At 48.8% G+C, this 26,304-nt stretch overlaps 1 protein-coding gene across 4 annotated transcripts in view; it reads left to right on the top strand.

The window, feature by feature from the left end:
- CORO2A (coronin 2A) overlaps window positions 1-24,919 on the top strand; it is a 65,175-nt gene extending 40,256 nt beyond the window's left edge. For 3 of the 4 annotated variants that reach the window (XM_006063445.4, XM_006063448.4, XM_006063447.4), the window contains 10 exons: window positions 12,184-12,300; window positions 13,240-13,389; window positions 15,849-16,028; window positions 16,723-16,839; window positions 17,543-17,647; window positions 18,373-18,469; window positions 19,436-19,548; window positions 19,869-19,959; window positions 20,728-21,002; window positions 22,025-24,919. In XM_006063445.4, the coding sequence (XP_006063507.2) occupies window positions 12,184-12,300; window positions 13,240-13,389; window positions 15,849-16,028; window positions 16,723-16,839; window positions 17,543-17,647; window positions 18,373-18,469; window positions 19,436-19,548; window positions 19,869-19,959; window positions 20,728-21,002; window positions 22,025-22,156 (1,377 nt within the window). In that variant the 3' untranslated portion in view covers window positions 22,157-24,919. Of the gene's footprint in view, window positions 1-7,327; window positions 7,698-12,183; window positions 12,301-13,239; window positions 13,390-15,848; window positions 16,029-16,722; window positions 16,840-17,542; window positions 17,648-18,372; window positions 18,470-19,435; window positions 19,549-19,868; window positions 19,960-20,727; window positions 21,003-22,024 lie in introns of those variants that run through there. The other variant, XM_044940070.2, reaches the window with a different exon arrangement.
- Window positions 24,920-26,304: the final 1,385 nt, after the last annotated feature.

Genomic DNA, 26,304 nt, shown 5'->3' with positions numbered 1-26,304 from the left:
ATTGCCGGGCTCACAAGACATTGGGGAAGTCTCCAAAGCCAGCTCCTCTCTCCAAGAGAGAAAAGAACCTTGAGGCGGAATCTAAGTAGGAGAGGTAAGCAGCAGGTGAACAGGAAGAACAGGCTTGTCTTGTGGCAATCGTTGACAGCAAAAGTTGGGACGTATGCAATTGCTGATATTTAACAGACTTTGATTCCCAAAATGGCAGTTTCATATAGATTAATTTAACAGCAGATCTTTTCAGGATCCTGAGTCTCTGCCTTGAGGCAGCATCTCTGAAGGGACTTGGAGGGCTGGTTTTTGGATAGAAAGTTTCTCCAGAGAAAAGTATCTCAGTGTCAACAGGACTCCCACAGATTAAGATTAGGCAAGTTCATAAGCTGAGAGCTACCAAGCATGTAAGTAAGCATGAGTAAGCATCAGCTGAAGAAACAAACCACAGACTTAGAGCCCTAAAGGACTTTAGAAGTTAAAACCACACAAAATGGATTCATAGATCAGGTTTTCTGATCCCAATGCAGTTGAGTTAGAAATAAATAACAAAAGAGAAATTTTAAACTCTCATTCATTTAGAAGTTTAAAAACACCTTTCTAGGGACTTCCCTGGTGATCCATTGGTTAAGACTCCATGTTTCCACTTCAGGGGGCACAGGTTCAGTCACTGGTCAGGGAACTAAGATTCCACAAGCCGATCAGCCTGGCCAAAAAAAATAATAATAATAAATAAAAACACCTTTCTAAACAACTTCTAGATCAAATAAGAAATCAAAATGGAAATTTAAAAATACTTGGACATGAATGAAAATGAAATATATCAGTAAAATTATGGGGATGCAGGGAAGTGGTGCTTCAAGGGAAATTTGCAGTACTAATGCTTATATTGGGCTTCCCAGGTAGTTCAGTGGTAAAGAATCTGCCTGCCAATGCAAGAGTCTCAGGAGACGTGGGTTTGATCCCTGAGTTGGGAAGTTCCCCAGGAGGAGGAAATGGCAATCCACTCCAGTATTCTTGCCTGGAGAATCCCACGGACAGAGGAGCCTGGCGGGCTACAGTCCTTGGGGTCGCAAAGAGTCAGACATGACTAAAGTAACTGAGCAAGCACACACACAGAATTCAGTACCCATTCATGAGCAAAATAAAAATTCTTTGCAAACTAGGAAAAGGGATCTTCACTAACATAGGAAACAGAATTTTTTTTTTTAATTTATGTATTTTCTGCTGTGCTCAGTTGCCGTGCATGGGCTTCTCTCTAGTCACGGTGCTCGGACTTCTCGTTGCAGTGGCCTCACTTGTTGCAGAGCACGGGCTCTAAGGCGCACAGGCTCAATGGTTGTGCTGCATTGGCTTAGTTGCTCTGCAGCATGTGGGATCTTCCCAGATCAGGGATCAAACCCGTATCTCCTGCACTGGCAGGTGGATTCTTGACCACTGAGCCACTAGGGAAGTAGCGCCACAGCCTCTCCTGTCCCACCCCACCTGGCTCTTGTCTTCTAGAAAACAGAATTTTTTAAACGTTTTGTTTTGAAAGACTCTCAACCCTACAGAAAAGTTGCAAAAATAGTTGAATAAATGATTATCCTTCACCAAGATTCACTGGTTGTTAAGATTCTGCCAAATTTACTTTTTGTCTTTTTTTAATATCTTTCTCTCTGTATGTGTGTATAAAAAAATTTTATTTCTGGTCAAGTCTAACCCAGGATCATGCATTATATTTAGTTGTCAGTTTACTCATTAGACTAGTCTACTTCATTTCATAATATTGACATTTTAAAGCTGTAAAGCCCAGCTGTTTTGAAGGATGTTGCTAAAATTGAATTTGACCTATTGTTTTCTTGTGATTAGATTCATGTCATATGTTTTTGGCAAGAATATTAAATAAGTGATGTTGTATCCTCAGTTCATTATGCCGTATGACCCATGGTCAGGGAACTAACACCTCCCCCTCCCCAAAAAAAAAGAATATAAAAGGTGCTGGCCTGCATAGTAAGACTAGAAAAATAAGTTAAAGGTATAAGGATTGAAAAGGAAGAGATAAAATAAGATATTATTTACTGATGTGATTGTCTACATAGAAAACCAGAAGAACATAGAGTCAAATTACTAGAAAAAATAATCAGTGTTTGGAAGGTGACTGGATGAAAAATCAGAATCCAAGTCAGAATTGCATTTTTACATAACAAGAGTGCTTAGAAAAATGTAAATATTTCCAGTAGAATGAAAAGAATAGATACCCAGGAATTAATAAGCAAAACTGAATAGAAGAAAATTACAGAGCATCATTGACAGGCTAATAATGAAGATGATCTAAGTAAATGGAAATGTGTGCCCTGTTCATGAATAGTCACTTTTCCCCCCTCCTCCAAATGTCCAGAGCATTCTCCTTTTTATTATATATTCCATAGCACATTGCTTTCTTAGGATACCATGCCCTGAGTGCTTTGAATTAGAGTCACGTGTTCTTCTGGTAGTACTTCTTAATGTACTTGCAATGTGGGAGGAGTTGGGGAGAACCAGTTCTTTGCTTACCCATATATCACCCGGTGGGCACACACAGTTGATACTTACACATTTTCATTGATCGAACAAATCTGTTCTGTTTCTATACATTTGCTTTTTAAGAATATCATACAAATGGAACCATACAGTATGTAGCCTTTCAGGCTTAACTTTTTTCATTCAGTGAATTCTCTGGAGATCCATCCAGGTTGTTGTATGTATCAATTGCTTGTTCTTTTTTATTGCGGAGTAGTATTCTGTAGTTGCGAATTGTTGAATATGACTGAGCGACTTCACTTTCACTTTTCAGTTTCATGCACTGTAGAAGGAAATGGCAACCCACTCCAGTGTTCTTGCCTGGAGAATCCCAGGAACGGGAGAGCCTGGTGGGCTGCCGTCTCAGGGGTCGCACAGAGTCAGACACGACTGAAGCAACTTAGCAGCAGCAGCAACAGTATTCTGTGGTGTGGTTGCACAGTTTGTTGAACCCTTGGCTGTTGAAGGCCATCTGGACTGTTTCCAGTTTGGAGCTGTTAGGAATGAAACTGCTATAAACATTTGTGTACAGGTTTCTGTGTGCACATAAGTAAATTCCATTTTTCTGGGATAAATGCCTAGGAGTGCAATCTCTGGATCATAAAGTAGTTACATGTTCCATTTTATAGGAAACTGCCAAGCTATTTTCACAAATAGTTTTATAGCATAAGTAAAGTATTACATGGAACATAACTTCTAAAAAGTCCTTTGCTGTTTATCTGAAATTCAAATTTTACCAGGGATCATCTTTTTATTTGTTAAATCTGGCGTCTCTACTCCCAGGTGATGCCAATGCTGCTGTTTTTCAGCAGCTATGCTCTATTCCAGTTCTTTTTTTTTATAATTACAAAAAGAATTTTCGAACACAAAGGTAGGTAAAAACAATATCGTGAACTCTTCACACCCAGATTCAAGAATTTTGAAGACTTTGCCATGCTTGCTTCATCCATCCCTTTTTTTCCTGAAATATTTTAAAGCAAAGCCCAGACTGTCATTTTACCCCCACAGAGTTCAGTTTGCAATTCTATAAAATAATAACATTTTCTGTTATTGACATAACGGAATGTGACATAACAAATGTGGTTATGATGCCACAATGCCAGGATCACAGCAATTTCCTATTATGTGAAAAAGCCTCTGATTGCCTCATAAATGCCTCTTTGCTCCTGGTTTGTTTGAATCAGCATCAAGAAGGTCCACACGTTGCATCTGGTTGACATTTTCTTAAGTAACCACATCCAGTGTGACGGAGCAGGAGGGAGAGGCTGAGAGAGGAAAAGGACCCTTGCTGGTCCCATGGTGCAGTGCTTACCTGGGCAGACAGGCCTGCAGGCCCTTTTCCATGTGGTCAGCAGGACCAGAGCTTATGCTGCACCTTTATTAGCCCATTTTATGGGACGTATTGCCCCATTATATGGATAAGGATGCCGAGGCTCAGGGAGCTGACTGTCTGAAGGACCCTGAGCAGGAACGGTGTGGACCCAGACCTGGACATGGTCTTGGAGCCCCACTCTCATTCAGCCGACCTGCACGCCTGAGTTTTGGCTCTGGTTTACATCGGTTCCTTGTCAGTTACCAGGGTTTAAGTCCCATCCAGGCACAGAGAATGTCAGTAAAGGAAGAAAGGAAGGGACAAGCTAGCGAATTCCTTATTTTAGCACAGGATTGGAAGATTCCTGGCTTTACCACCATGTATGGGATTTATTCTCAGAAGGGCCAGGCTGCCCCATGTGGTGTCAGGTGTCCCGAAGGGAGTGACTCCACAGTCCCTTTCTCTTCCACCCTGTGACCCAGGGTGAACCCATTGCAGGGTGGCGCTGGCAGCCTAGGCAACCAAGGGCTGCGCTCAGGGAACAAAGGCTCAGTGGGGAGGGAGGTCTGGGGACACGCCCGCCCTGAGCCTGGGGGACATGCCAGGTTGGGCTTTGGACCCTGGCACCAGGCCTATGGCAGACCCACCTGATCAGATGGGAGGTGGACTTTGCTATGAGGTGTGGAGGTCGGGAAGAATGCCAGTAAGAACAGGCAGAGCTCTGGGGTCAAGCCCTGCAGCATCGCTGGGAGTAGACCAGGCCAGAGGAGGGCATGGGCTTGGGGGGCCAAAGGGACGCATGGTGAACAGGTGCCTGGGAGCAGGGGGAGGGGAGCACTTCACTGCTGTGCTCTTGAAGGCCAGCCAGACCCTGCTTAAGTCTGTGTCATGCCATGTCACTCCTAGGACCCACCCCCTCTCCCATTGCCTGCACACAAAGTCCTGCCTTTCTCACCAGAACTCTTGATCCACATCCCAGTTGACGCTGTAAACCTCAGAGCCCTCCACAGCATACACCTGTTCCCTCCATACTCAGGTTCCCCTTCTAGAGATGTAGAGATGCAGGGTGTGTGCTAGACTGTTTTACTGTTTTTCTTTGGGGGAGAAAGTCTCTTCCAGTTCTAAGAGTCTGTTCAGCCTGGAACAGAGCTGGCCTGGGACCAGGGAGGTGGCGTGGGGTGGAGGTGTCCTTTGGGGTCCAAAGGACAGAGCTGGAACCAGAAGTGGAGAGTAAGGGGAGTGGGGAGGGCCACAGGGAGGCTATACTAAGTTCCAAGTAAGAAGTGTTTGCTCACAGTTTGTAACAAGGTCTGAAAGTGAAATAAGCCACCTAGCGGGGACATGGGCTCCCCACCTCTGGAGGTGACCAAGCTAGGTTACCAGATAGCCTCCGCTGTTCACCACTTCCAGTCCTGGGTGTGGGGTTCTACAGTGGACCCTCCCCAGGCTCATCTGTGCATGTGAGAGGAGGGCTGTTGAATGATGCGTTCCCTAAATCCTCCTGGGAACATGATTTGCATTTTAGCAGCACGTGTATTCGCAAGATTAGGGAACACTCCTGTCATCTTTTCCCTGCTCAGCTGTTTCCTCTGGGCAGCCCTCTGGCTATGTCTCACCGACTCTAGTTAGGACATGTCTCATCTGTCCACTTGTCCATCTCTCCATGTGCATCTCTCTCTATGCAAGGTGACCTGTCCCCTCTTGTCTGGACTTCTCTACCTTCCTACCCATCAGTCTACCTTTCCTCCTGTTTGCTTTACCATCTCTCTACTTGAAACCTATCTGTGTATGGCCCAGCCTTTCTGACTTGCAATGCTTCCCCTTCATCCTAGTTTGGTCAAAGTCTTTAAGGCCCAGTTCAAAGGCATCCTCCTCCAGGAAGCCTTCTTTGATTGACCCCCCAGGGCATTTCTTCTGCCTATGAGCCCTGAGTACAACTATATCTTGCCTCCTCCACAAGTTGGCGGCTCCTGGAGGGCACAGATCATGAGTAATTCATCTTCTGCCGCCACTTGCATGGGACATAAGATCTGGCACATAGTAGGTCCTCACTGAAAGGCCTGCATGATGTGATGATAACTATGATGTGAGGATAGCAAGAGACAGACCATGAGTGAGAGAAAGCATTCCCAGTTCTCACGGCTCTGCCGTGGTTGGAGTGGCTCTGATTATCAACCCTTGCTATCCCCAGCTTCTGCGTTCTCAATGGGGATTCTTGCACTGCTTCCTGGGGTGGCTGGAGGGAAATTAAATAATTGAGCAGAGCCCCTAGCACAGGGCCTGGCACATAAATGACTCCTGAAATTATGGTTCCTAAAGAAAAATACTTGCAAACATGTTCCTTATAGATGTAATAATGTGCTTGAGTGCATTCACTGAGGACCCCTTGGCCTCACTAAGTACATCCTGGCCCCTGCAAAGTACTGAGCAACAATAAAGCTGGGTAATTGTGATTAGTTCTGATGAACTTATATTAGTGAATTTCCTGAAAGCTCACCATGTACCAGGTAGAGTCTTTTTTTTTTTTTCATTTGGTCATGCCACACAGCTTGTGGGATCTTAGTTTCCCGACCAGGAAACAAACCCAGGCCTTGGCCATGAAAGCTCTGAGTCCTTCACTGGACCACCAGGGAATTCCCGAGACAGAGTCTTAAGCACTGTATGTGTATGAACTCATTTAATCCTCACATCCACCCTGAGATTCTACTACTGTTGCCACTTAGTAGATGAGGAACCTGACCGAGAGGCAGGTTCCCTGTGAGCCCTAAGGTCACGACAGTAACCCCACAGCCTCTCCTGTCCCACCCCACCTGGCTCCTGCCTTCTGGGTCCTACAGTCCCGTCCACCCCATCTGCCCCGGGACAGCCCCTCAGAGACTCGGAGGTGCTGTCTCTCCAGGCTGAGCAGCTCCCTGGCGTCTAGGAGGGGGACAGGTGTGTCTCCTCTGATTTAGTCTGTGCTGTGTGCACTAAGTGACTTCAGTCGTGTCCGACTCTCTGCAACCCTATGGACCATAGCCCTCCAGGGTCCTCTGTCCATGGGAATTCTCTAGGCAAGAATACTAGGGTGGGTTGCCATGCCCTCCTCCAGGGGATCTTCCTAAGGGATCGAACCCACATCTCTTACATCTCCTGCATTGGCAGGCAGGTTCTTTACCCCTAGCACCACCTGGGAAGCCTCCATTTAGAGCCTACACACACACACACACACACGCACGCACATCCATAAATCAGAGTCCTGTCCTTGGCTGACTGCTGGCCTAATGGGCTGAAAGGCAGCAATGGCCTCTGGATTATAAATATCCCTGTCCTGACAGGGCTTTTAGCAGCCTGGTCAATAGCCCATCAGACTGGCTAATGTCTATTAATGTGGGTCCTCCCACAGAAACCCTCTTAGGCACAGGGCCGACCAGCCTCTGGGGACCACCTGCCATCCTTTGTTTACTAAGAAGGAAGAGAAGCTGTGTGAGGCTGGGGCCTCTGCTCTTGGAGGCCTGGAAGGAGTGCCCACCAGAGCCAGGCCTGGCTCTCAGGTACCTCCGAGTCTGAGGCTCACAGAGCTGGAGTCTGGAGTCTGAACAGGGCTCCTGGGCACATTGCCTCCAGTCAGCCAAGGCCAGGGACAATCAGCTCTCTCGAGAAACCTTTCTCAGGGCAGAAACTGGGGCTTGGCCTGGGCCAGAGTGCAGAGATCAAGGCCTTGAGAGCACCTGGGTAGGCCACAGCCAAAGACAGTGCTGCTGACTGCTTTGGCCCTTTGGCCCAGGAAATGATCCAAGAGAAGGGAAAGGCTGTGTGCAGGAAGGGGGTCAGGACACTGACTCAGACAGGGCTGGTGCTCCCTCAGACCACAGTGAGTATGCCACAGGCTCACCCTGGGCTCCAGCCCAACTCTGCCCTTCACCTTCCCCATGACCCTGGGCAAGTTCCTCCTCCAGCCTGGGCGTGGGGGTGGGGGTGGTCAGTGATCCATTAGTAATGCCTGCCATAGGTGCATGCTAGTTGAGCTTTGCTGTGTTTTTTACCATTCCTGATCGCAGAGCCCCTCAGACACTGCAGTTTTATCAGAAATTTTTAGCTAATCCTGCAAGGACCTTATCTTTTCAGAAAGTCTGTAGTCTTGTCTTAAATATCTTTTTTAAAAAAAATTATTTATTTTTAATTGAAGGATAATTGCTTTACAATGTTGTGTTGGTTTCTGCCATATATCAACATGAATCAGCCATAGGTATACACGTCCCCTCCCTCTTGAACCTCCCTCTTAAATACCTTTTTATTGCAAAATTTTACACAGTTTTTATAGTTTAGAAAAAAAAATTTTAAGATACAGAGGATGATTTTTAAAAAGCCACACCCATTTAGCTCACCATATAGAGATAACCATGAATAACAGTTTGATGCATTTCCTTCCAGTCTTTTTTTCTCAACTTTAGTGTACATGTGTGGGACTTCCCTGGCCGTCCAATGGTTAGGACTCTGTGCTTCCAATGCAGGGGATGTGGGTTCCATCTCTAGTCAGGGAGGAACTAAGATCCCTCATTCCAAGAGGCACAACCAAAAACTTTTATAAAAAAAAAATATATATATATATATATACACACACACATGTATATATACACATATGTAGATGTATGTGTATGTTGGCAACCCACTCCAGTATTCTTGCCTGGAGAATCCCATGGACAGAGTAGCCTGGCAGGCTACAGTACCTAGGGTCACAAAGAATCGGACACAACTGAAGCAACTTAGCACTCATGCATGTGCGTGTACACACACATGCACATATAATAAAAGCTCTTATTTGAGCACTTACTATAGGAGATCACTGTTGGACTTTTCAGCTACAGTACATCATTTTACCCTCATCACCCTGCAAGGAAGAGATTATTAGTCATATTTTAGGACAGTAGAGAATGACGTAGTGGCTGGAGCGATGGTCCCATGGAGACCTGAGCTGGGCCTGTGGGTGCGGAGATCTCTTTGCAGGGCCCTCCCTCCAGGTGCTGCCTTGCTGCTCTCTTGCCTGCCCAGGGGCCCGTTTTCTTCATCCAAGAAGAAGGCTAAACCATCTGAAAGAAATTGATCTTTTGCTCACCTCCTCACACAGCACTATCAAATGACACATCCAAAGTTTTTATTTTCTCTCTCTGTCTCTGAATGTCTGTTGTTGTTTAGTCGCTCAGCAATGTCCACTTCTTTGCAGCCCCATGGACTGCAGCATGCCAGGCTCCCCTCTCTTTTACTATTTCCCAGAGTTTTTTCAGATTAATGTCCATTGAGTTGGTGATGCTATCCAAACATCTCATCCTCTGCCACCTTTCTCCTATTGCCTTCAATCTTTCCCAGCCTCAGGGTCTTTTCCAATGTATGTGAAAGTATTTTTTTATTTTCTAAACTCTTTGATGGTAAGTTACCTATATCTTTTCCCTTTATCCTTAAATACTAGTATGTTTCCTAAAAATGGGAATTTTTTCTTACATACCCACAGTACATTGTCAAATTCACTCAGTTGAGCTTTACAATACTTTTGTCTACCATTCAAGTCCCAATTTGTCAAATAATGTGCTTTATAGAGTTCCCTCTCCTGGAAGGGATCCAGTCTAGGGAGAGATGTCTAAGACCCTTTCCCAAGGAATGAGATCAGAATTGGGCAGAGGATTTCTGAAGGGGAGCCTGGGACCATGGCCTATTTTCAGAGCTAAGCTGCATGAACCAGAGGCTCAGGTGTCTGTCTCCTAGTTTGCCAGAGGTAATAGGATGTCCTATGTCTGTAGTCACGGCAGCTGCCCTCTCTGTAGCCCTAGGAGGCAAAGCCATAGAGCGTCCCTGGTCTTTGCTTCCTCTCCCTTGGGCATGGTCTCAGGACATCCCACAAGAGTGCAGGGGGCTCTGCAGAGTTGGGCAGGTGAGGGAAGAAGAGCCTGTGGATGTTCCCTGAGTTCACTCTGTCCTTGAAAATACATTTTTAAATATCCCAGAGACTATTAGTTATGTGAGGTCAAGTACTGCGTCTCATGTTCACCCAGCACTTTGCATTGGGCCTGTCCTCCAGGCTCCTTGTAATGATCTGCCAGATGGGTGGGTGTCAGCCAGTTTTCTTCTCCCCTGTCTCCTTCACTTAGATATAAGGGTGGAGCCTTCCGGTAGGCGGGCTCTAACACCTGAGGCTGGGTAGCGGATGTGGGCGGTGTCTGCGTTGGCAGGCAGAGGGCGTTCTGGGCCCTGTACTGCCAGGGCCATGCAGTGTGATGCGTAAAATCAGTGTCTTGGTCCCTGCCAGCTGCCAGCTTCTGTGCTTGAACTGGTGTAGTTTTCTTATGACCCAGGAGTTCTCAGCTGCAGGGCCGTGAAACTTGTGTGTCCTCCCAGCCCCTAGACAGGAATTCTCAGCAGCAAAGAGGGGAAGGGAGGAAATGCCCTTTCTTTTTTCTTTTTTTTGATTTATTTATTTTTGGCTGTGCTGGGTCTTCGTTGCTGCGCAGGCTTTTCTGCGGTGAATGGGGGCTACTCTGTAGTTGCAGTACGCAGGCTTCTCATTGTGGTGGCTTCTCTGGTTGTGGAGCACAGGCTCTAAGGGTGCACAGGCTTTAGTAGTTGGAGCTCCCTGGCCCTAAAGCACCAGCTCAGTAGTTGTCGTGCACGGCCTCAGTTGCTCCATGGCATATGGGATCTTCCCGGATCAGGGATTGAACCTGTGTCTCCTGCATTGGCAGGTGGATTCTTATCCACTGTGCCCCAGGAAAAACCCACCCTTTCTTTTTAATTGAAGTATAACTCATATGCTTCCCCTGTGGCTCAGCTGATAAAGAATCCACCTGCAATCTGGGAGACCTGGGTTCGATCCCTGGGTTGGAAAGATCCCCTGGAGAAGGGAAAGGGTACCCACTCCAGTATTCTGGACTAGATAATTCCATGGACTGTATAGTCCATGGGGTCGCCAAAGAGTCGGACATGACTGAGCGACTTTCACTTTCATAACTCACATACTGTAAAATTCACCATTTAACTGTATAATTCAGTGGGTTTTAGATATTCACATGCTGTCTAACCATCACCACTAATTTGAAAATAACTTCATCACCCCCAGAAACCCCATACCCATTAGCAGTCACTCCCCATGCCCTAGGCAACCACTAGTCTGCTTTCAGTCTCTATGGATTAACTATTTTGGATTTTTGTTATTGTTGTCACACCTAGAAGCTTCTGGGATCTTAGTTCCCCAACTTGAGACATGCCCAGGCCCCCAGCAGTGAAAACGCAGAGTCCTGACCACTGGACAGCCAGGGAATTACCGCTATCTTGGACTTCTCACATGTATCAGTCAGGGTTCAGAATTCTAGGTACCAGGAAGTGTGCTTCTTTGCTCAAGCAGCAGAACCACATCTGGTAGATCATCTAAGCAGATCATGCAATATGTGGCTTTTTATGTCTGGTGTCTATCAGCTAGCATGATGTTTTCAGTGTTCACCCACGTTGTAGCATGTGTCCGTACTTCCTTCCCTTTTTTGAACGTATTTCATTTTATGAATATACTGGGGCTTCCTGGGTGGCTCAGCAATAAAAGAATCTGCCTGCAATGCAGGAGATGCAGGTTCTTATCCCTGGGTCGGGAAGATCCCCTGGAGGAGGAAATGACAACCCACTCCAGTACTCTTCCCTGGAGAATCCCATGGACAGAGGGGCCTAGTGGGCTATAGTCCACGGGGTCAGAAAGAGTTGGACATGACTTCATTCCCTTTTTTGAAAAATATTGCATTGTATGAATACACTACGGTTTTATATATCCATTTATCCATTTATGGACAATTGGGTTGTTTCCACCTTTGGGCTATTTTGAATAATGCTGCTGTGAACATTGGTGTACCGTTTTTTTGTAGACCTATGTTTTTATTTCTCTTGGGGCTGTACCTAGGAGTGAATTATGGGGTCATACAGTAACTCTGTTTAACCTTTTGAGGAGCTGCCAGACTGTTTTCCTCCGTGGCTGTACCATTTATGCATTCCTGCCAGCAGTATATGAAGAGAAATGTCCTTTTATTAAACACCTACTGTGTGCTAGACATTTGAGCTAGACCCTTCCCATCCCTCACCTCCTATGACCCTCACTCGAACTCTCTGAAATATATTACTACCTCCATTTTCCTGAGGCTCCGAGAGGTGTCGTGACTCCCCCAGGATCACACAGGGATTAGTGGTAAGTCCTGGATTCACTACTAGCTCTGCCCTCTACGTCTTCCTGTCCACTCAGTGATTGATGGCTGCCCTAGTGACCGTCCTCCAGATGCTAAAGTGGAATTAGCCGCATCCTCTCCTCAGCCTCCCTGGGTACTGTTTTACAGACAGGAAAGTTGGACCCCCACTACCCGAAGGTCTGCGGGCACAGAGGGAATGTCTTAGATGTCAAATGGAACCCTTTCAATGATTTTGAGATCGCCTCCTGTTCTGAAGATGCCACGGTGAGTGCCCCTTTCCTGAAAGGAGTGGGGCTGGGGTAGAGGGAGATAGAATGGCATCTGGATGCATCTCTGACGCTCCTGACTCCTCCATCCTTGACAAGGTGAGGTCACTGTGTGAGGAAGGCATGAATTAGATAGAAGTTCTGGGCTCCATGGGACTTGGGGTGCCACCCCTCCTCTCTATGGGCCTCGGTCTCCCCATCTATAAAATGGGCCTAATAGCTCCCAACTGTCCAATCGGATCAGTGTCATTTCCTGATGGGAATGCACATCTTCTGGGGAAACTATAAAATGCTGTGAAGGGCATTTTTTACTGTGGCTTGAAAATATTATGCCATATAATCTCATAGACAGTGGGGAAGGAAGATCTTACTTAGATGGAAGATTTAAAAGGATAAGACTGGGAGCATTAAATGCCACCTTCTCATCTTTAGTCTTCCTCTTCTGGGCCATCCAAGGGGGCCTCTCTCACAGAAGGGGTTGGGGGTTGTCCCTGCCCTGTCCTGCTCCAGAGACTGCGCTGGCTTCCCAGTACCCTGAGGATATAGCATAAACCCTTCCTCTTGGCATTCAGAGCTCTCCCCTGAGCCTTTGGGACCACTGTACTCTGAGGGATATTCTCTATAGGCTGAGAGGTGGACTTGCTGTGATCTCCAGCCTGGGAATCAGGTCTATGGCCCATCCACTCACCTACTGGTTAGGATGGCACAGGTTCCCAGAAGCCTGGGCTCATCTCCAGCCCCTGCTTGGGCTGGAGGACCTTGGGAAAGCCCCTGTCCCTCTGAGGAGCCCCAGCTGCCTCTCCACTGAATGACAGGTAGATACAGAGAGACTTGCCCTGGCCCTTCTGCGGGGCAGTGCCAATGTTGTTGCTCAGGGTTGTCGGGGTGTGAGGGGACCCCAGCTAATACTCCCCTTGGGCCATGTCTCTCCTGACAGATTAAAATCTGGGACATCCCCAAGCAGCTGCTGACCAAGAACCTCACAGCCTTCAGGAAGGAGCTGGTGAGCCACGCCCGCAAAGTGGGCCTGGTGGAGTGGCATCCCACAGCTGCCAACATCCTCTTCAGCTCTGGCTACGACTACAAGGTGGGTTTGTGTATTTAGTCTCCTGGGGCTACCCTGACATAGAACCACACTGGGTGGGTTAAGACAACAGAAATGTATTCCCACAGTTCTGAAGGCCAGAAATCCAAAGTCAAGATGTTAGGAGGGCCATGCTTTCTCCAAAGGCTATAGGGAAGAGTCCTTCTGTGCTTCTTCTAGCTTCTAGGGGCTCCAAGCATTCCTTGGTTCATAGCTGCATCACTGCATTCTGCCTCCATCTTCTGTCTTCTTCTCTGTGTATCTATGTGTCTTCTCTTCTTATAAGGACATCGGTCATTGTAGGACCCACCCAAATCCAGTATAGCCTCCTTGTATTGATACTTCTTTCAGTTCAGTTCAGTTCAGTCGCTCAGTCATGTCCGACTCTTTGTGACCCCATGAATTGCAGCATGCCAGGCCTCCCTGTCCATCACCAACTCCCGGAGTTCACTCAAACTCACGTCCATTGAATCGGTGATGCCATCCAGCTATCTCATCCTCTGTCGTCCCCTTCTCCTCCTGCCCCCAGTCCCTCCCAGCATCAGAGTCTTTTCCAATGAGTCAACTCTTCACATGAGGTGGCCAAAGTACTGGAGTTTCAGCTTTAGCATCATTCCTTCCAAAGAAATCCCAGAGCTGATCTCCTTCAGAATGGACTGGTTGTCCAAGGGACTCTCAAGAGTCTTCTCCAACACCACAGTTCAAAAGCATCAATTCTTCAGCACTCAGCTTTCTTCACAGTCCAACTGTCACATCCATACATGACCACTGGAAAAACCATAGCCTTGACTAGGTGAACCTTTGTTGGCAAAGTAATGTCTCTGCTTTTGAATATGCTATCTAGGTTGGTCATAACTTTCCTTCCAAGGAGTAAGCGTCTTTTAATTTCAGGGCTGCAATCACCATCTGCAGTGATTTTGGAGCCCCCAAAAATAAAGTCTGATACTGTTTCCACTGTTTCCCCATCTATTTCCCATGAAGTGATGGGACCGGATGTCATGATCTTCGTTTTCTGAATGTTGAGCTTTAAGCCAACTTTTTCACTCTCCACTTTCAACTTTCATCAAGAGGCTTTTTAGTTCCTCTTCACTTTCTGCCATAAGGGTGGTGTCATCTGCATATCTGAGGTTATTGATATTTCTCCTGGCAATCTTGATTCCAGGTTGTGCTTCTTCCAGCCCAGCATTTCTCATGATGTACTCTGCATGTAAGTTAAATAAGCAGGGTGACAATATACAGCCTTGACGTACTCCTTTTCCTATTTGGAACCAGTCTGTTGTTCCATGTCCAGTTCTAACTGTTGTTTCCTGACCTGCATATAGGTTTCTCAAGACCTCATTAAATCTGTGAAAACCCTATTTCCAAATAAGGTCATATTCTGAGGTTTCAGGTAGACATAAGTTTTGGTGTGGGACACTATTCAATTCATTAGTCTTCCTGGAGGGGGTGAGCTGGACCCTGCTCAGAGATGCCTCACCCTCCTTCATTGACTGTCAAGTTAGCAAGCTGTGGGCCCTGTGGAATGAGAAAATTCACAGCATAGGAGATCTTGATTCTGTTCCCACTCAGTCTCTGACTTGCAGTGTGACCTGGGAAAGTCCTTGTTCTTCTCTGGGCCTCAGTCTGTACATAAATGGGGTTTATACCATCATAACTTCTAAACTCTTCCTTTCACAACTCTATAAGGCTTTACAGAGGCACCTCAGAAGCCTCTGTGATGGATAAGAGGGTGGGATGGGAGTGGTTGAAAGGTCCTCTACACCATTCTGATCAGAAGTGCTCTGTTATCTGTTTAGATAGGGTGTGCTGCTGCTTATGGGCTTCCCTTGTGGCTTAGCTGGTAAAGAATCTGCCTGCAATGTGAGAGACCTGGGTTGGGAAGATCCCCCGGAGAAGGGAAAGGCTACCCACTCCAGTATTCTGGCCTGGAGAATTCCATGGACTTATAGTCCATAGGGTGCAAAGAATCAGACATGACTGAGCGCCTTTCACTTCACTGCTTATGGTTGTACAGTTTTATCTGTACACAACTCCAGGGGGCTCTGTTCACATCTTGGACTATGGGAATGGGTTGCCCTGGAGCTGTGCACTGCACAGCGTGTGCAGCTAAACACAGCATCCCTTATTAACTGTGCGGTGGAAACTGTTCCTAATGACTGTTTGAAACCCCCTGGATTAGCTGATTCCCTGGGGTCCTCCCAGCATGGATGTTTCATTGCTCCAAGCAGATGGTGTTTTCTTTTCACTGCTAGACAGGCTGACTGCTGACTTCCCCCTCCTGCCACGTGGCCACTTCAGCGGGCAGATCCATCCTCTCACCCGAGGCCTTTTGGCCAGACTGCCATCTGTGGCTTCCCTCTGGGGATACCATGTTTCACTGCAGCCTGGCTGGCGTGTGACTGTGGGGACTGGGACGGGGCTGGGGGTGGGGCTGGGTTCAGAGCTGGCTCTCTGCTGTGCAGGTGATGGTCTGGAACCTGGATTCAAAGGAGTCTGTAATCATGAGCCCCGTGAAGACAATTAACTGTCACCAAGATGTGATCCTCTCCATGTCCTTCAACACCAACGGCAGCCTGCTGGCCACTGCCTGTAAAGACCGCAAGATTCGGGTTCTAGACCCCCGAGCAGGGACTGTCCTTCAGGTTAGTGCTAGCCTGGGGTCCAGCCTGGGGCCGGAGGAGCAAGGAGTGGAGTGGGCACGGGGGGAGCATAGGGGCTTCTGAGAACAGAGCAGTAAGGCTGTCAGTGTTCTAGCCAAAGTCTTTATGCATGTTATCCCCATCTGTTGGGAGGTGTTGAATATATCATACCCATTTTTCAGATGAGAAAAGTAAGACTTAAGAAAGGCTAAGGGACTTGCCCACACTGAAAGCGGAGACTTGAACCTGGTCTAACTCCAAAGCTGTCAATATGCCTCGGCTCTGTCAAGAGGCATGACATGGAGTCAGGAGACCATAAGGTACCACTGTGTGGCCTTAGACAAGCGCTTTCTGCTCTCTGAGGCTTTATTTTCTCATCTGCAACAATAGGACATTAGTCCTTCCTCTGGGAAGTTTAAATGAAATAACCCAGGTGACAGTACCCACTTGCATGTAGTGAATGCTCAATAATAATCTTAGCAAAAACATGGAGCTGGGCTGAAGTCTGCCTCTGTCTTAATTTAAAAAAGAACCCGCAACAAAAATAGTGGGAGAAACTTTATGTGGATGGGAAAGATCCAGGAAGGCTTCCTGGAGATGGTGCCTCTGGAAGGATTCCCCCAGGCAAAGCTGGGATGAGAAAAGAAGGCATTTTGGGTGGAAGCCAAGGAGTCCCTGACCACACATGTCACTCCAGGAAGCCAACTATAAAGGGCACCGGGCCAACAAAGTGCTGTTTCTGGGAAACCTGAAGAAGCTGCTGTCCACAGGCACATCCCGGTGGAACAACCGGCAGATGGCCCTTTGGGACCAGGTGAGTCACCAGAGCAGCCCTACCAGCGCCCCTCGCTGCACCCTCCCCAGTACCCCTTAGCCGAGTGCTGCTTCATCTATTCATTCATGCATTCACTCACTGACCAAACTGATTGATGACAACCAGGGAGGTGCCAGCAGCCTGATGGCACTCACCCAGACCTTGTGCATCTTGTCATTCGAGGAGGGGGAGGGGTTAGGGCTTAGGAGAAGCCTTGAAGTCAGGGAGGGGAGGTGGCTGGGCCTGGGACCAGGACTCGGGGTGGGGTCGGAGAAGCAAAGGGCCTTCTGGATGGGGGGAACAGCTGGAGCAAGGACTTAGGATGAAATAGGGAGGCATGTGAACAAGAAGAGCTGCCTGTTCAACGTGGGTGGGGGTGAGGAAGGGGGTGAAGACCGGGCCAAGTAGTAGTGATTTCAAGGAGCTCTTGTCCAGAGTTGAACAGACTTCTTCTTTATCTCTGAATCTCCTTGCCTCATAGTAGATATAATACAGGAGGAGGAAGGCTGGAATGACATCATGCATATGAGAAGTGATTTGTTAAAGGCAAAATGCCAGCAAGGCAAAAGGAGGTGGTCTGTCTCTCACACACACATACACACATACACACACACAGAGCCCTGGGGCAGGAATTCTTATGTTAGCACCACCAAGGTCCTCCATGAGTGACCCACAGGCCTTCCTGGTCTTCCTTCATTTGCAGGATGACCTCTCTGTGCCTGTCACAGAGGTGGACCTCGATGGCTCCTCAGGTGTGCTATTTCCCTTCTATGATGCGGACACCAACATGCTCTACGTGGTGGGAAAGGTCAGTCTGGCACAGGAGGGAGGCGCTGCCTGGTCCCACTGGCCTGGGGCCCTTGGAGTGCAAGGCAGGGGCAGGGCCAGGCAAGAGTGGCTGGATCCTCTACCCCTGTGGTGAGCCCCCAGCCCTCTCCCACCTTCCTGGCTCCACAGGAACACCTGGGGCCAGGGCTTTGGCCGGACACCCTGAGCTAGTTGACCTCCCCCTCACCCCGCAATTCTGGGTCCAGATGAGGAGGGACCAGTTGGTGTTTCTTGACAGGGGCACCTTCAAATTTGGGGCAGAGGGGGGTCTTCACCGGGTAGGACTGTCCTGTACTTGGCATCCCTGGCCCCTCACCCCAGTGTCAGGCACAGCAGCCACCCGCCCACCCAGTCATTATGACAACGACCACCCGAAGTGCCCCAGGGGTAAGACCCGCTGAATGGTCTCAGGACACTGCACTTTTGACCTTCGTGTGCAGCTCTTGGATGGAGTGGGGTTCAGGTCTGTGCTCCTCAAGCCTCTGCCTTGGAGACACATGGGTGGGCTTTGGGTCATGGTTGGGGGGATTGAGTGTTAAAGTGAGGACCCCCTGCTGCCTTGGTGACCGTTCCCTGGTGTGCCCTGTGTGAGGTGGCTCTGCCGACTCATCACTCATAGTGTGCATCAGGTTTCTGAGGTGTGGCAGTGGGGCCAGGCAGGGGGCTTGTGGGACCCGGCCATGAATGGTACCCTCTCTTCCGCAGGGAGACAGGAACATCCACTACTATGAGATCAGTGCCAACAAACCTCACCTGAACTACCTGACGGAATACCAGTCCTATAATCCACAGAAGGGGATCGGTGAGTGTGGGACACGGAGGCCACGGGGGGCCTGGGAGACAGGGATGAGTCAGCTGCAGGCCCTGCCCTAAAAGCAGGGCAGGTCAACACTCTGAGTCAATGGGAGCTCTACTTGAGGTATGTGGGATGTTCTCTGGGAGCACACAGGAAGAAGCCAGGGAGGGCTTCCTGGAGGAGGCAAGACTTGAGGAGCCAAAAGGGAAGCCGAGCAAGGCATGGGGAGAGTATGAAGGTGTCGTAGCTGAAAGTTGAGCAGTTACAACAGTAGCAAGAAGATGGGGGACACTGACCTAAGAGAGGCCCTAGTTTTTAAGTGTGTTTAGGGGTAAGAAACAAGACAGGATGCACCTCTGCGCCCTCTGCAAGAAACCCACTTATACATAAAGACACAGCTAGATTAAAAGTAAATGGAGAAAGATAAGAGCGTGCTGACATTAATCAAAGGGAAGCTGGAGTCGCTGTAGTAAGGGCATCTAGGGGAATTCCCTGGTGGTCCAGCGGGTCACGCGCCACACTCCCACTGCAGGGGGCCTGGGTTCAATCCCTGGTCGGGCCCCACGTGCCGCAACTAAGTGTCTATATGCTGCAATTGAGACTCAGCGCAACCTAAATTTTTTTTTAAAGTGGCACAACCTAAATAAATAATTTTTTTTTTTTTTAATAAAGACCATCTGGGTTGGGAGCTGTGGGGATAGTGATGGAGGGCCTAGAGCAGAGCACACTTCCTGTAAAAGTCTGGCTAAAATCCTTGAAGATGGGAGGCAAAGTCTGATGGTTCCAACCCCATCTCCCCAGCACAGGGCCTGACCCAATGTAGGACGCTTTGTTGAGGGAAGAACAGTGGGAGGAGGGTGGTCTCTGTTCACATCCAGGTGTGCAGCCTGGCTTTGCCACTCACCCTGGGGCCCTGCTGCCCCAGGCCCCAGCTGAGGAATCCCTTGGCCCTCTTCCGTCATCTACCCACAGGTGTTATGCCAAAGAGAGGTCTCGACGTGTCCTCCTGTGAGATCTTCCGTTTCTACAAGTTGATCACAACCAAAAGCCTCATCGAGCCCGTATCCATGATTGTACCCCGACGGGTAAGGGCGGTAGGAGCCATCTCCAAGGGAGGGAGGAACCCCTCCTGGAGGAGGAGGAGCCTGGGACCTGGAGGCTGGAGCCCATGCCCCTGGGAGCCACCGGGAGGCTGATGGCCCCCCTCAAAGGGAAGCCTTTCTCATGGGCAGTGTGCCCTCCACCTACTGCTGCTCTTGAGTTGCTCCGCGACCTGGGGCACGTCCCTTTGCTCTGGGCCTCAGTTTCCTCCACTCACAGGGGTCGGGGGGAGAGTCTGCACCCCAGGCTCTCTAAGAGGTTCCCCCAACCATCCCCACTCTCACTGTCCTGATTGCTCCTGCAGTCAGAATCTTACCAAGAGGACATCTACCCGCCCACGGCCAGTGCCCAGCCCTCTCTGACAGCCCAGGAGTGGCTCAGTGGGATGAATAAAGGTGAGGAAGGCAGGGAAAAGGCCCAGGTGAATGTGGGGGACACTGGAGTGTCCAGTGGCCCCAAGTGGCTGAGAGGGTCTGGCTGATATTTGTGTCTTCCCGTAACCCATAACCCCAGAGGATTGGTGGTTGACAGTTGGTTAAGAGCGACTAGGGGCCTTTCCTGGGGGTCCAGTTGGTGAGACTCTGGCCATTAGGATGCATATACGTGGATCGAGGCAGGAAGGGGCTTGCCCCCAGTGGCTCAGGAAACTCCCCCCAATTCAAGGAATTTTGCTCCATGGAAAATGTCTTTATACCCTGGGCCGTGTAGAGTGACTGGACAGTCCCAGCTGGATCCCCTGCCCATCCTCCCACCACTTCTGCAATTACTCTTTAACCCCAGAGACCCTGTAGGCAGTGGCCCCTGCACGGGCCCTTCTGCCCCCTCTGCCTGCCCTGCCCCTCCCTCCTGGGTCTGCCAACACAAGGGCCTGCACAGTGGGAGGCGGGTGTTGGGAGAATTTGTGAACTGGTAGATGGCAGAGTGCAGCACAGGAGGGAGGAGCTCATGGTGTTCTGGGGCAGCCCCTGCAAACCAAGCCTTGCTTAATCACATGAGTGTGCACTTGCACTCCACTCTAGCCTGTGGGCTTGTGCCTGTCTGCATGGGGCACACGTGTGGCATGTATCTTTGTGTCTGTGTGCGGCTCCGTGTGTGTCAGCACCCCTCAGGCCCGTCTGTTCAGGGGCTCTCCAGCCTCTCACAGCCCTCTGCTTCCCTCCCAGAGCCCGTCCTGATGTCCCTTAGGCCTGGTGCCGAGCCTCTGAGCCCGCAGCCTCTGCCCTCAGAGAGAACCCTCTCCGTGCCCACGGCCCCCACCTCGCCTCATCTCTTCAACCAGACAGAAAGCCTGGTTGCAGAGGATGGCCGGAGGCCCTTCTCCCTGCTAGAGGAGAAGGCGCCAAGGTGGGCGGCAGAACACAGACAGGAGGAGAAGAAAACCTGGCTTTCCGATGGCTTTGACATCTTCGAATGCCCCCCACCAAAGACAGAGAATGAGGTGCGAACATGGCGGGGCTGGGTCTACCAAGGGAGGGGAGCAGCTGGGGAGGGGAGGGAGAAAGTGAGGGTGAGAAAAAAGACCCACGGTGTGGCCTGGCCTGGCCACTTAACTCACCTTGCTGGTTCACTTAACAAGCACGTCATAAGCACCATCCACATGCCAAGATATGGTGGGTTTACTTACAGATGGTGAGGAACCATCTGTAAAAAGACAAGGGTTTGACTTGGGTATTAAAGTCCCTCCGGTTCTGACTCTCTAGGATTTTCTGTGCTCTTAGAGTCAACTTTTATTAAGTGCCTACCGTGTGCCGGGTCCCAGTTAGATAGGCACTCGTATCATCTGATTGTGTTTTCTCAACAGCCCCGGGAGTAAGTAGCATCTAACAGATACAAGGGCTGGTGTCTCATGGAGGGATTCTGAGTCTGGCTCTCCTGAGCGCTAATTCTGCGACTCAGGGGCTGAATCCCCCCCAGCCTCAGTTTCCACAGTGGTGACGTGGGAGCATTAATACTACTTCCCGCCTTCATGGGGTATTGTCAGCATTCAGTGGAATAACAGAGATCCTTAGGGGAAACACCCAACATCTAGTGCCATCCTGTACACTGGCAGCAATTGTAATAATGCTGAGGTTAGTTTTCTGACCCCCAGTTTCCAGGGGAAGAAACTGAAATTCAGAGGGGTAAGTAACCTGTCCAAGGTCACACAGTTTAGTGGTGGTGAAAACTCCAGTCTCTGGAACTTCAGGGTCAAGTACCCTTTTCTCCACCCATGGGGAAATCTAAGGAAACAAGAAATACCTAAAACGTCAGTTCTTTTTTGAATTTCATTTCCTGGGTGAAGACAACAAGGTTTTTGTAAAAGATCTACTGTGGCTGCCCCCTCAGGTCTCAGCCATGTTAATATCATCACCCCCCTTTCTGAGTGACAAAGGGGCAATGTCAGTGCTTTCTGCTGGGGTCCTGCACCCTTGCATCCCAGGACAGCCCAGTGACCCTCCGCTCTGCTCTGTGCTGCCCCAGCTGCTGCAGATGTTCTATCGGCAACAAGACGAGATCCGAAGGCTCCGGGAGCTGGTGACCCAGCGCGAGGTCCAGGCCAAACAATTGGAACTGGAGATCAGAAACTTGCGTATGAGCTCACCGAGGCTCTGAACAGAGTCCTCTGCCCTCCTCGCCCTCAGGGACACCAGTCGGCTCCATGAGGAGGTCCAGAATCAAACCACAGGTCCTCCGAGAACAGCTACTATTTCTATATTTTTTACCAGAAATGAAACTCTTCGTCGCTGAAAGATTCCAGTGGGACCTGCTGCCGATTTTCCATTTGCCTTCTTAAAACAATGGTGTCTGAATTGACTCTTTTTAGATGATACCTTGCCTTCGGTTTACTTGTTTTGAAGGGTCCACGATAATTTCTCAAGGGGAAAACAATGCTGTACAAAGTTAGAGCTGGAAGGACCTAGGAGGTGAAGCTGCCTCTGGTTTTCAAGCTGTGGTTCATAGCAAGGCAGGGTGGGGAAGATTAAGCCAGGAGGGCTGTTTTGTTTTGTAACATTGGCTTTTATGGAATACATAATTCTCCTACTAAAAATTAGAAGTTTGCAAAGAAGTGGCATGGTCCAGCTTCTTTATTTCATAGGTGGGGAAACTGAGGCCCAGATACAGGCAGGTAATCAAGGTCCCCAGAGAATCCATGGCTGGGCTGGGCTGAGCTCCTGTTCTCCTGGGTCCATCTGCTGTTTGCGAGGCAGCACATGTGCTGTTCTCAGCCCACAGGGCAGGAATCCATTGGTTTTGGCCTCATCTGTGCCCCTGACTTGCTCTGTGACCTCTCAGAAGTCATTCGCTCTCTGGTCTCACTTTCTCCATCTGAGCAAGGAGGCCCCTGGAATGTGCTGTCCTTTAGAGGATCTGCCACCTGAGATGAAAAAACCTTGGCCTTGACCTGAGGAAAGCTACTTTGCAGGGTGATGATCTGGGTTTGCTGCAGGAACTCAAACGACATAGGGGCAGAGGAAGTTTAATTTCCAGGAAGTAAGTCAAGGTTCCGCCTAATGGTGGAACACAGACAGAAGGCCATCCTCTCTCCCTTCAACCAGAATCAGCCAAATATGTGTAGACACTGTCCCTTAGGTGGGGATGCAGACAGCAGAGTGGTGCCCGTGACCACTGACTGCCACCACCAAAGCCCTGAGGTCATAGAGCCTGCCTCCTCCAGGATGATGTAGGTAGAGTTCAGCCCAAGGTAACAGAAGAGGTCCCCAGGAGGTGGGGAGCCCCCGCCCTGGAAGTGTGGCAGGAGAGCCCCATCGGCACCCACCCAGGAGGGCTTCTGGGGAAGGATGACCCTGACTTCCCTTCCAGACTGACAGTTTTTCTGTGTCTCTCTATTGTGTATTCTAAGCCCTTTCTCTAAGGTGCTCTCTCTCACAGTGGTCAGTACAACAATGCAGCTAGAGGCAGGGAATGCTGGAAGTTAAATGTGCCCCTCCTTACCAAGGCTGTGCCAGCCATGAGTTTTGCCCAAAGCACAGGGTGATCCTGGAACTAAGATGGGAACTGCAGGAGGCCACTCAGGCCTGGTATGTTTCAACCCAGGCTGTACCTTTGAATTCCTTTGGGAGCCTTCAGGAACCACAGATGTACAGGCCCAACCCCAGACCACTGATGCAGAATCTCCAGAGTAGGGCCTGGCCTGGTATATGTTTTTTAAGTTCCCAGATGATTCTGCAACACAGGACAGAGACCCAGTGGACTGGTGCATCTGTACCTATTTTCAGTGAAGATGAGGATAGTGAGTGCCAGACAGGATCTGGGACTCCAACCCCATCTTCTAAGTCCAGGCTGAAAGCTCCTAAAAAGTAGGAAACATCATCCTGGGGGTCTCTGGGACCCCTGACTGCAGCACGATGAAGGCTGTGTGCTCCTGATGGCCCCCTTCCCCTTGCCATGGCTGAGTCCCCTCATTTGCCCACACACACACCACATGCCCACGTTCCCTGTCGTGTTTACTAAGTTGCTGGGTTCTGCCAAGCTTGCCAAAGGCCGAATCTCAGGCATTGTCGGGGAAGCAGAGCTCCACTGAATGGGGTTATCTCCCCCCACCTCATCTGTGACCAGCACTTCACAGTTTACAAAGCCCTCTCACCCCACTCACTGACCTGTCCTACTCTTTAAACAGGTGAGCTAGGCTCTGTTATCCCCAAGTTCAAAAGGGAATACCTAGCCTCAGAGAATGAAGAATCATCAAGCCCAAGGCACAAGCTGAAAGACAGGAAGGTGAGGTCCTGTCTGGGGAGCTGCCCACATGCCTCCTCCACACGGAGCCTTCCTGCTCAAGCTCTTCCCACCCCTAAGGGACCCGTACCTCGTGCTTAAAAACAATATGAAGGTATCCATGAACAAACTTCTTTTCCTTTTTTTTTTACATCTACAATAAATTATTTAAATTATTTCACAGCAAGGGAGAGGGATAGGTAATTTTTATCAGATATTTTTTTAAGCCATTTTAAAAAAATTGTTTTTGTTCTTGGCTGATGAAGTAGGACTTGCCCAGCATTTGCAGGGCCCTCAGGCTCAGGACAAGCAGACTGTGTACTCATCTCCTTACTCCATACCCTAAGAACCCCCGACTCTTGACTCAGGAACTTTCTGAGAGTGAAGACAGCACTGGGAGATGAGCTCTGGGGTGTATCTACAATCATTTGAGATTGTATCATAGAGGGAAGCAGGAAGTCAGAAATTGAGCTATGCTTTTAATACAAAACCGTGCCTGAAATCCTTTGATTGTTTTAATATTGTTTCTGAAATTCCTTGTACCTTTATAAAAAAAAAAAACTAAAAGTGCAAATAAGTAGATGTGGAATTGTGCAATGGAAAGAAGGTAACAAAATAATAAACATCTGCCTATACATTTTAGTACATGGAGTTTTCTTTGACTTGTTTCACAAATACAGGTTTCGCTCGCTATCTGAAAGGAGAAGGTGCTCATGAAACCTTTCATAAGCCAAAATGGCTAAAAAGTGAAGAAGCAATTATCTTAATGCAAAATAAGTCAAGGGGAAGCACAGATGTTCACAGACACAGCTCAAAGCTAAGACAGTTAATGTTAAGAATGCTGAGTGTCATTCCCGCAGGAGTTTGCCAATGCCGCACTCACTGCCTGGGGTGCTAGGAGGTGCCTGATGCCTCTATAATCACTCCGCAAAACAAATGCTGAATTTCTTTTTTTTTGCTTTTTTGCCTTTTTTTTTTTTTTTAATAAAAGCGAAAATCTGCTTCAGTTTTCTGTTAGTGAAAACAAATACTAATGTAGGTCTTTTGTGAAAGCAAGATGGCATACAGTGAACTTTTGGAGGGAGCCTGGGAGAGGAGTATATTTTGTAGGGACAGATGCAGGAGAGATCTGTTTTGAAAAGCCAGGAAAGCAGTTGGATGGAGAGGTGCAGTGCCTAGGGAGTGTCCTGCAGAGATGACTATGAGCTCTTTGGACAGTTTGAGATTGAGGAGGATGAGATGACATCAGAGGAGTGGCTATGGGTGCAAGGAAATCCAGGGGATGTGGGATCTTGGAAGGTTAGAGAAAAGTGTGTTTCAGGGAGATGTGATGAGTAGCGCCAATTGCCCCCCACAGTCCAGAGGAAAGAGGACCAGTGAGGTTCACCCACTTCTGGCAACAAGGAGTGCTTCTCCTTATACTGAATGGGCTCTCCCTGGAATTCTCATCTGCCCTTGTACTTACCCACTAAGTGCCAGGTTCCAGGCAAAGTTCTGGGAATAATATCAGGTAGGCAAGACAGTCATTGCTTTCTCAGAGTTTAGAATCAGCTAAGCCAACAGCCTCAGAAACTGTTTCATACAGCCAAAATAAATCCTTTCATTCTTTCAAACAACCAACTTTTGCTGAGAGCCATCTGCATGCACAAGGACTTAGAGGTGCAGAAATGAAGAAATGTGATCTTGGCCTTCCAGGAACCAAGTGCAAGGTTATGTAGAGAATCCCTGTGTTAACCATGTTGTGTTATTGAGACTGGTAGATGGGGAATTATGGGAGACTAGAGGACAGGTGGGACTTCCCTGGTGGCTCAGAGGTACAGAATCCGTCTGCTAATGCAGGAGAAATTTGGAAAGTTTAGTCGCTCAGTCGTGTCCGACTCTTTGTGACCCCATGGATTGTAGACTACCAGGCTCCTCCGTCCACAGAATTTTCCAGGCAAGAGTACTGGAGTGGGTTGCCATTTCCTTCTGCAGAGGATCTTCCCAACCCAGGAATCAAACCCAGGCCTCCCACATTGTAGGCAGAC

This window comes from Bubalus bubalis, chromosome 3, assembly GCF_019923935.1.
Source record: "Bubalus bubalis isolate 160015118507 breed Murrah chromosome 3, NDDB_SH_1, whole genome shotgun sequence".
Classification (NCBI taxonomy): domain Eukaryota; kingdom Metazoa; phylum Chordata; class Mammalia; order Artiodactyla; family Bovidae; genus Bubalus; species Bubalus bubalis.
This window is presented reverse-complemented; position numbering and strand designations above follow the sequence as displayed.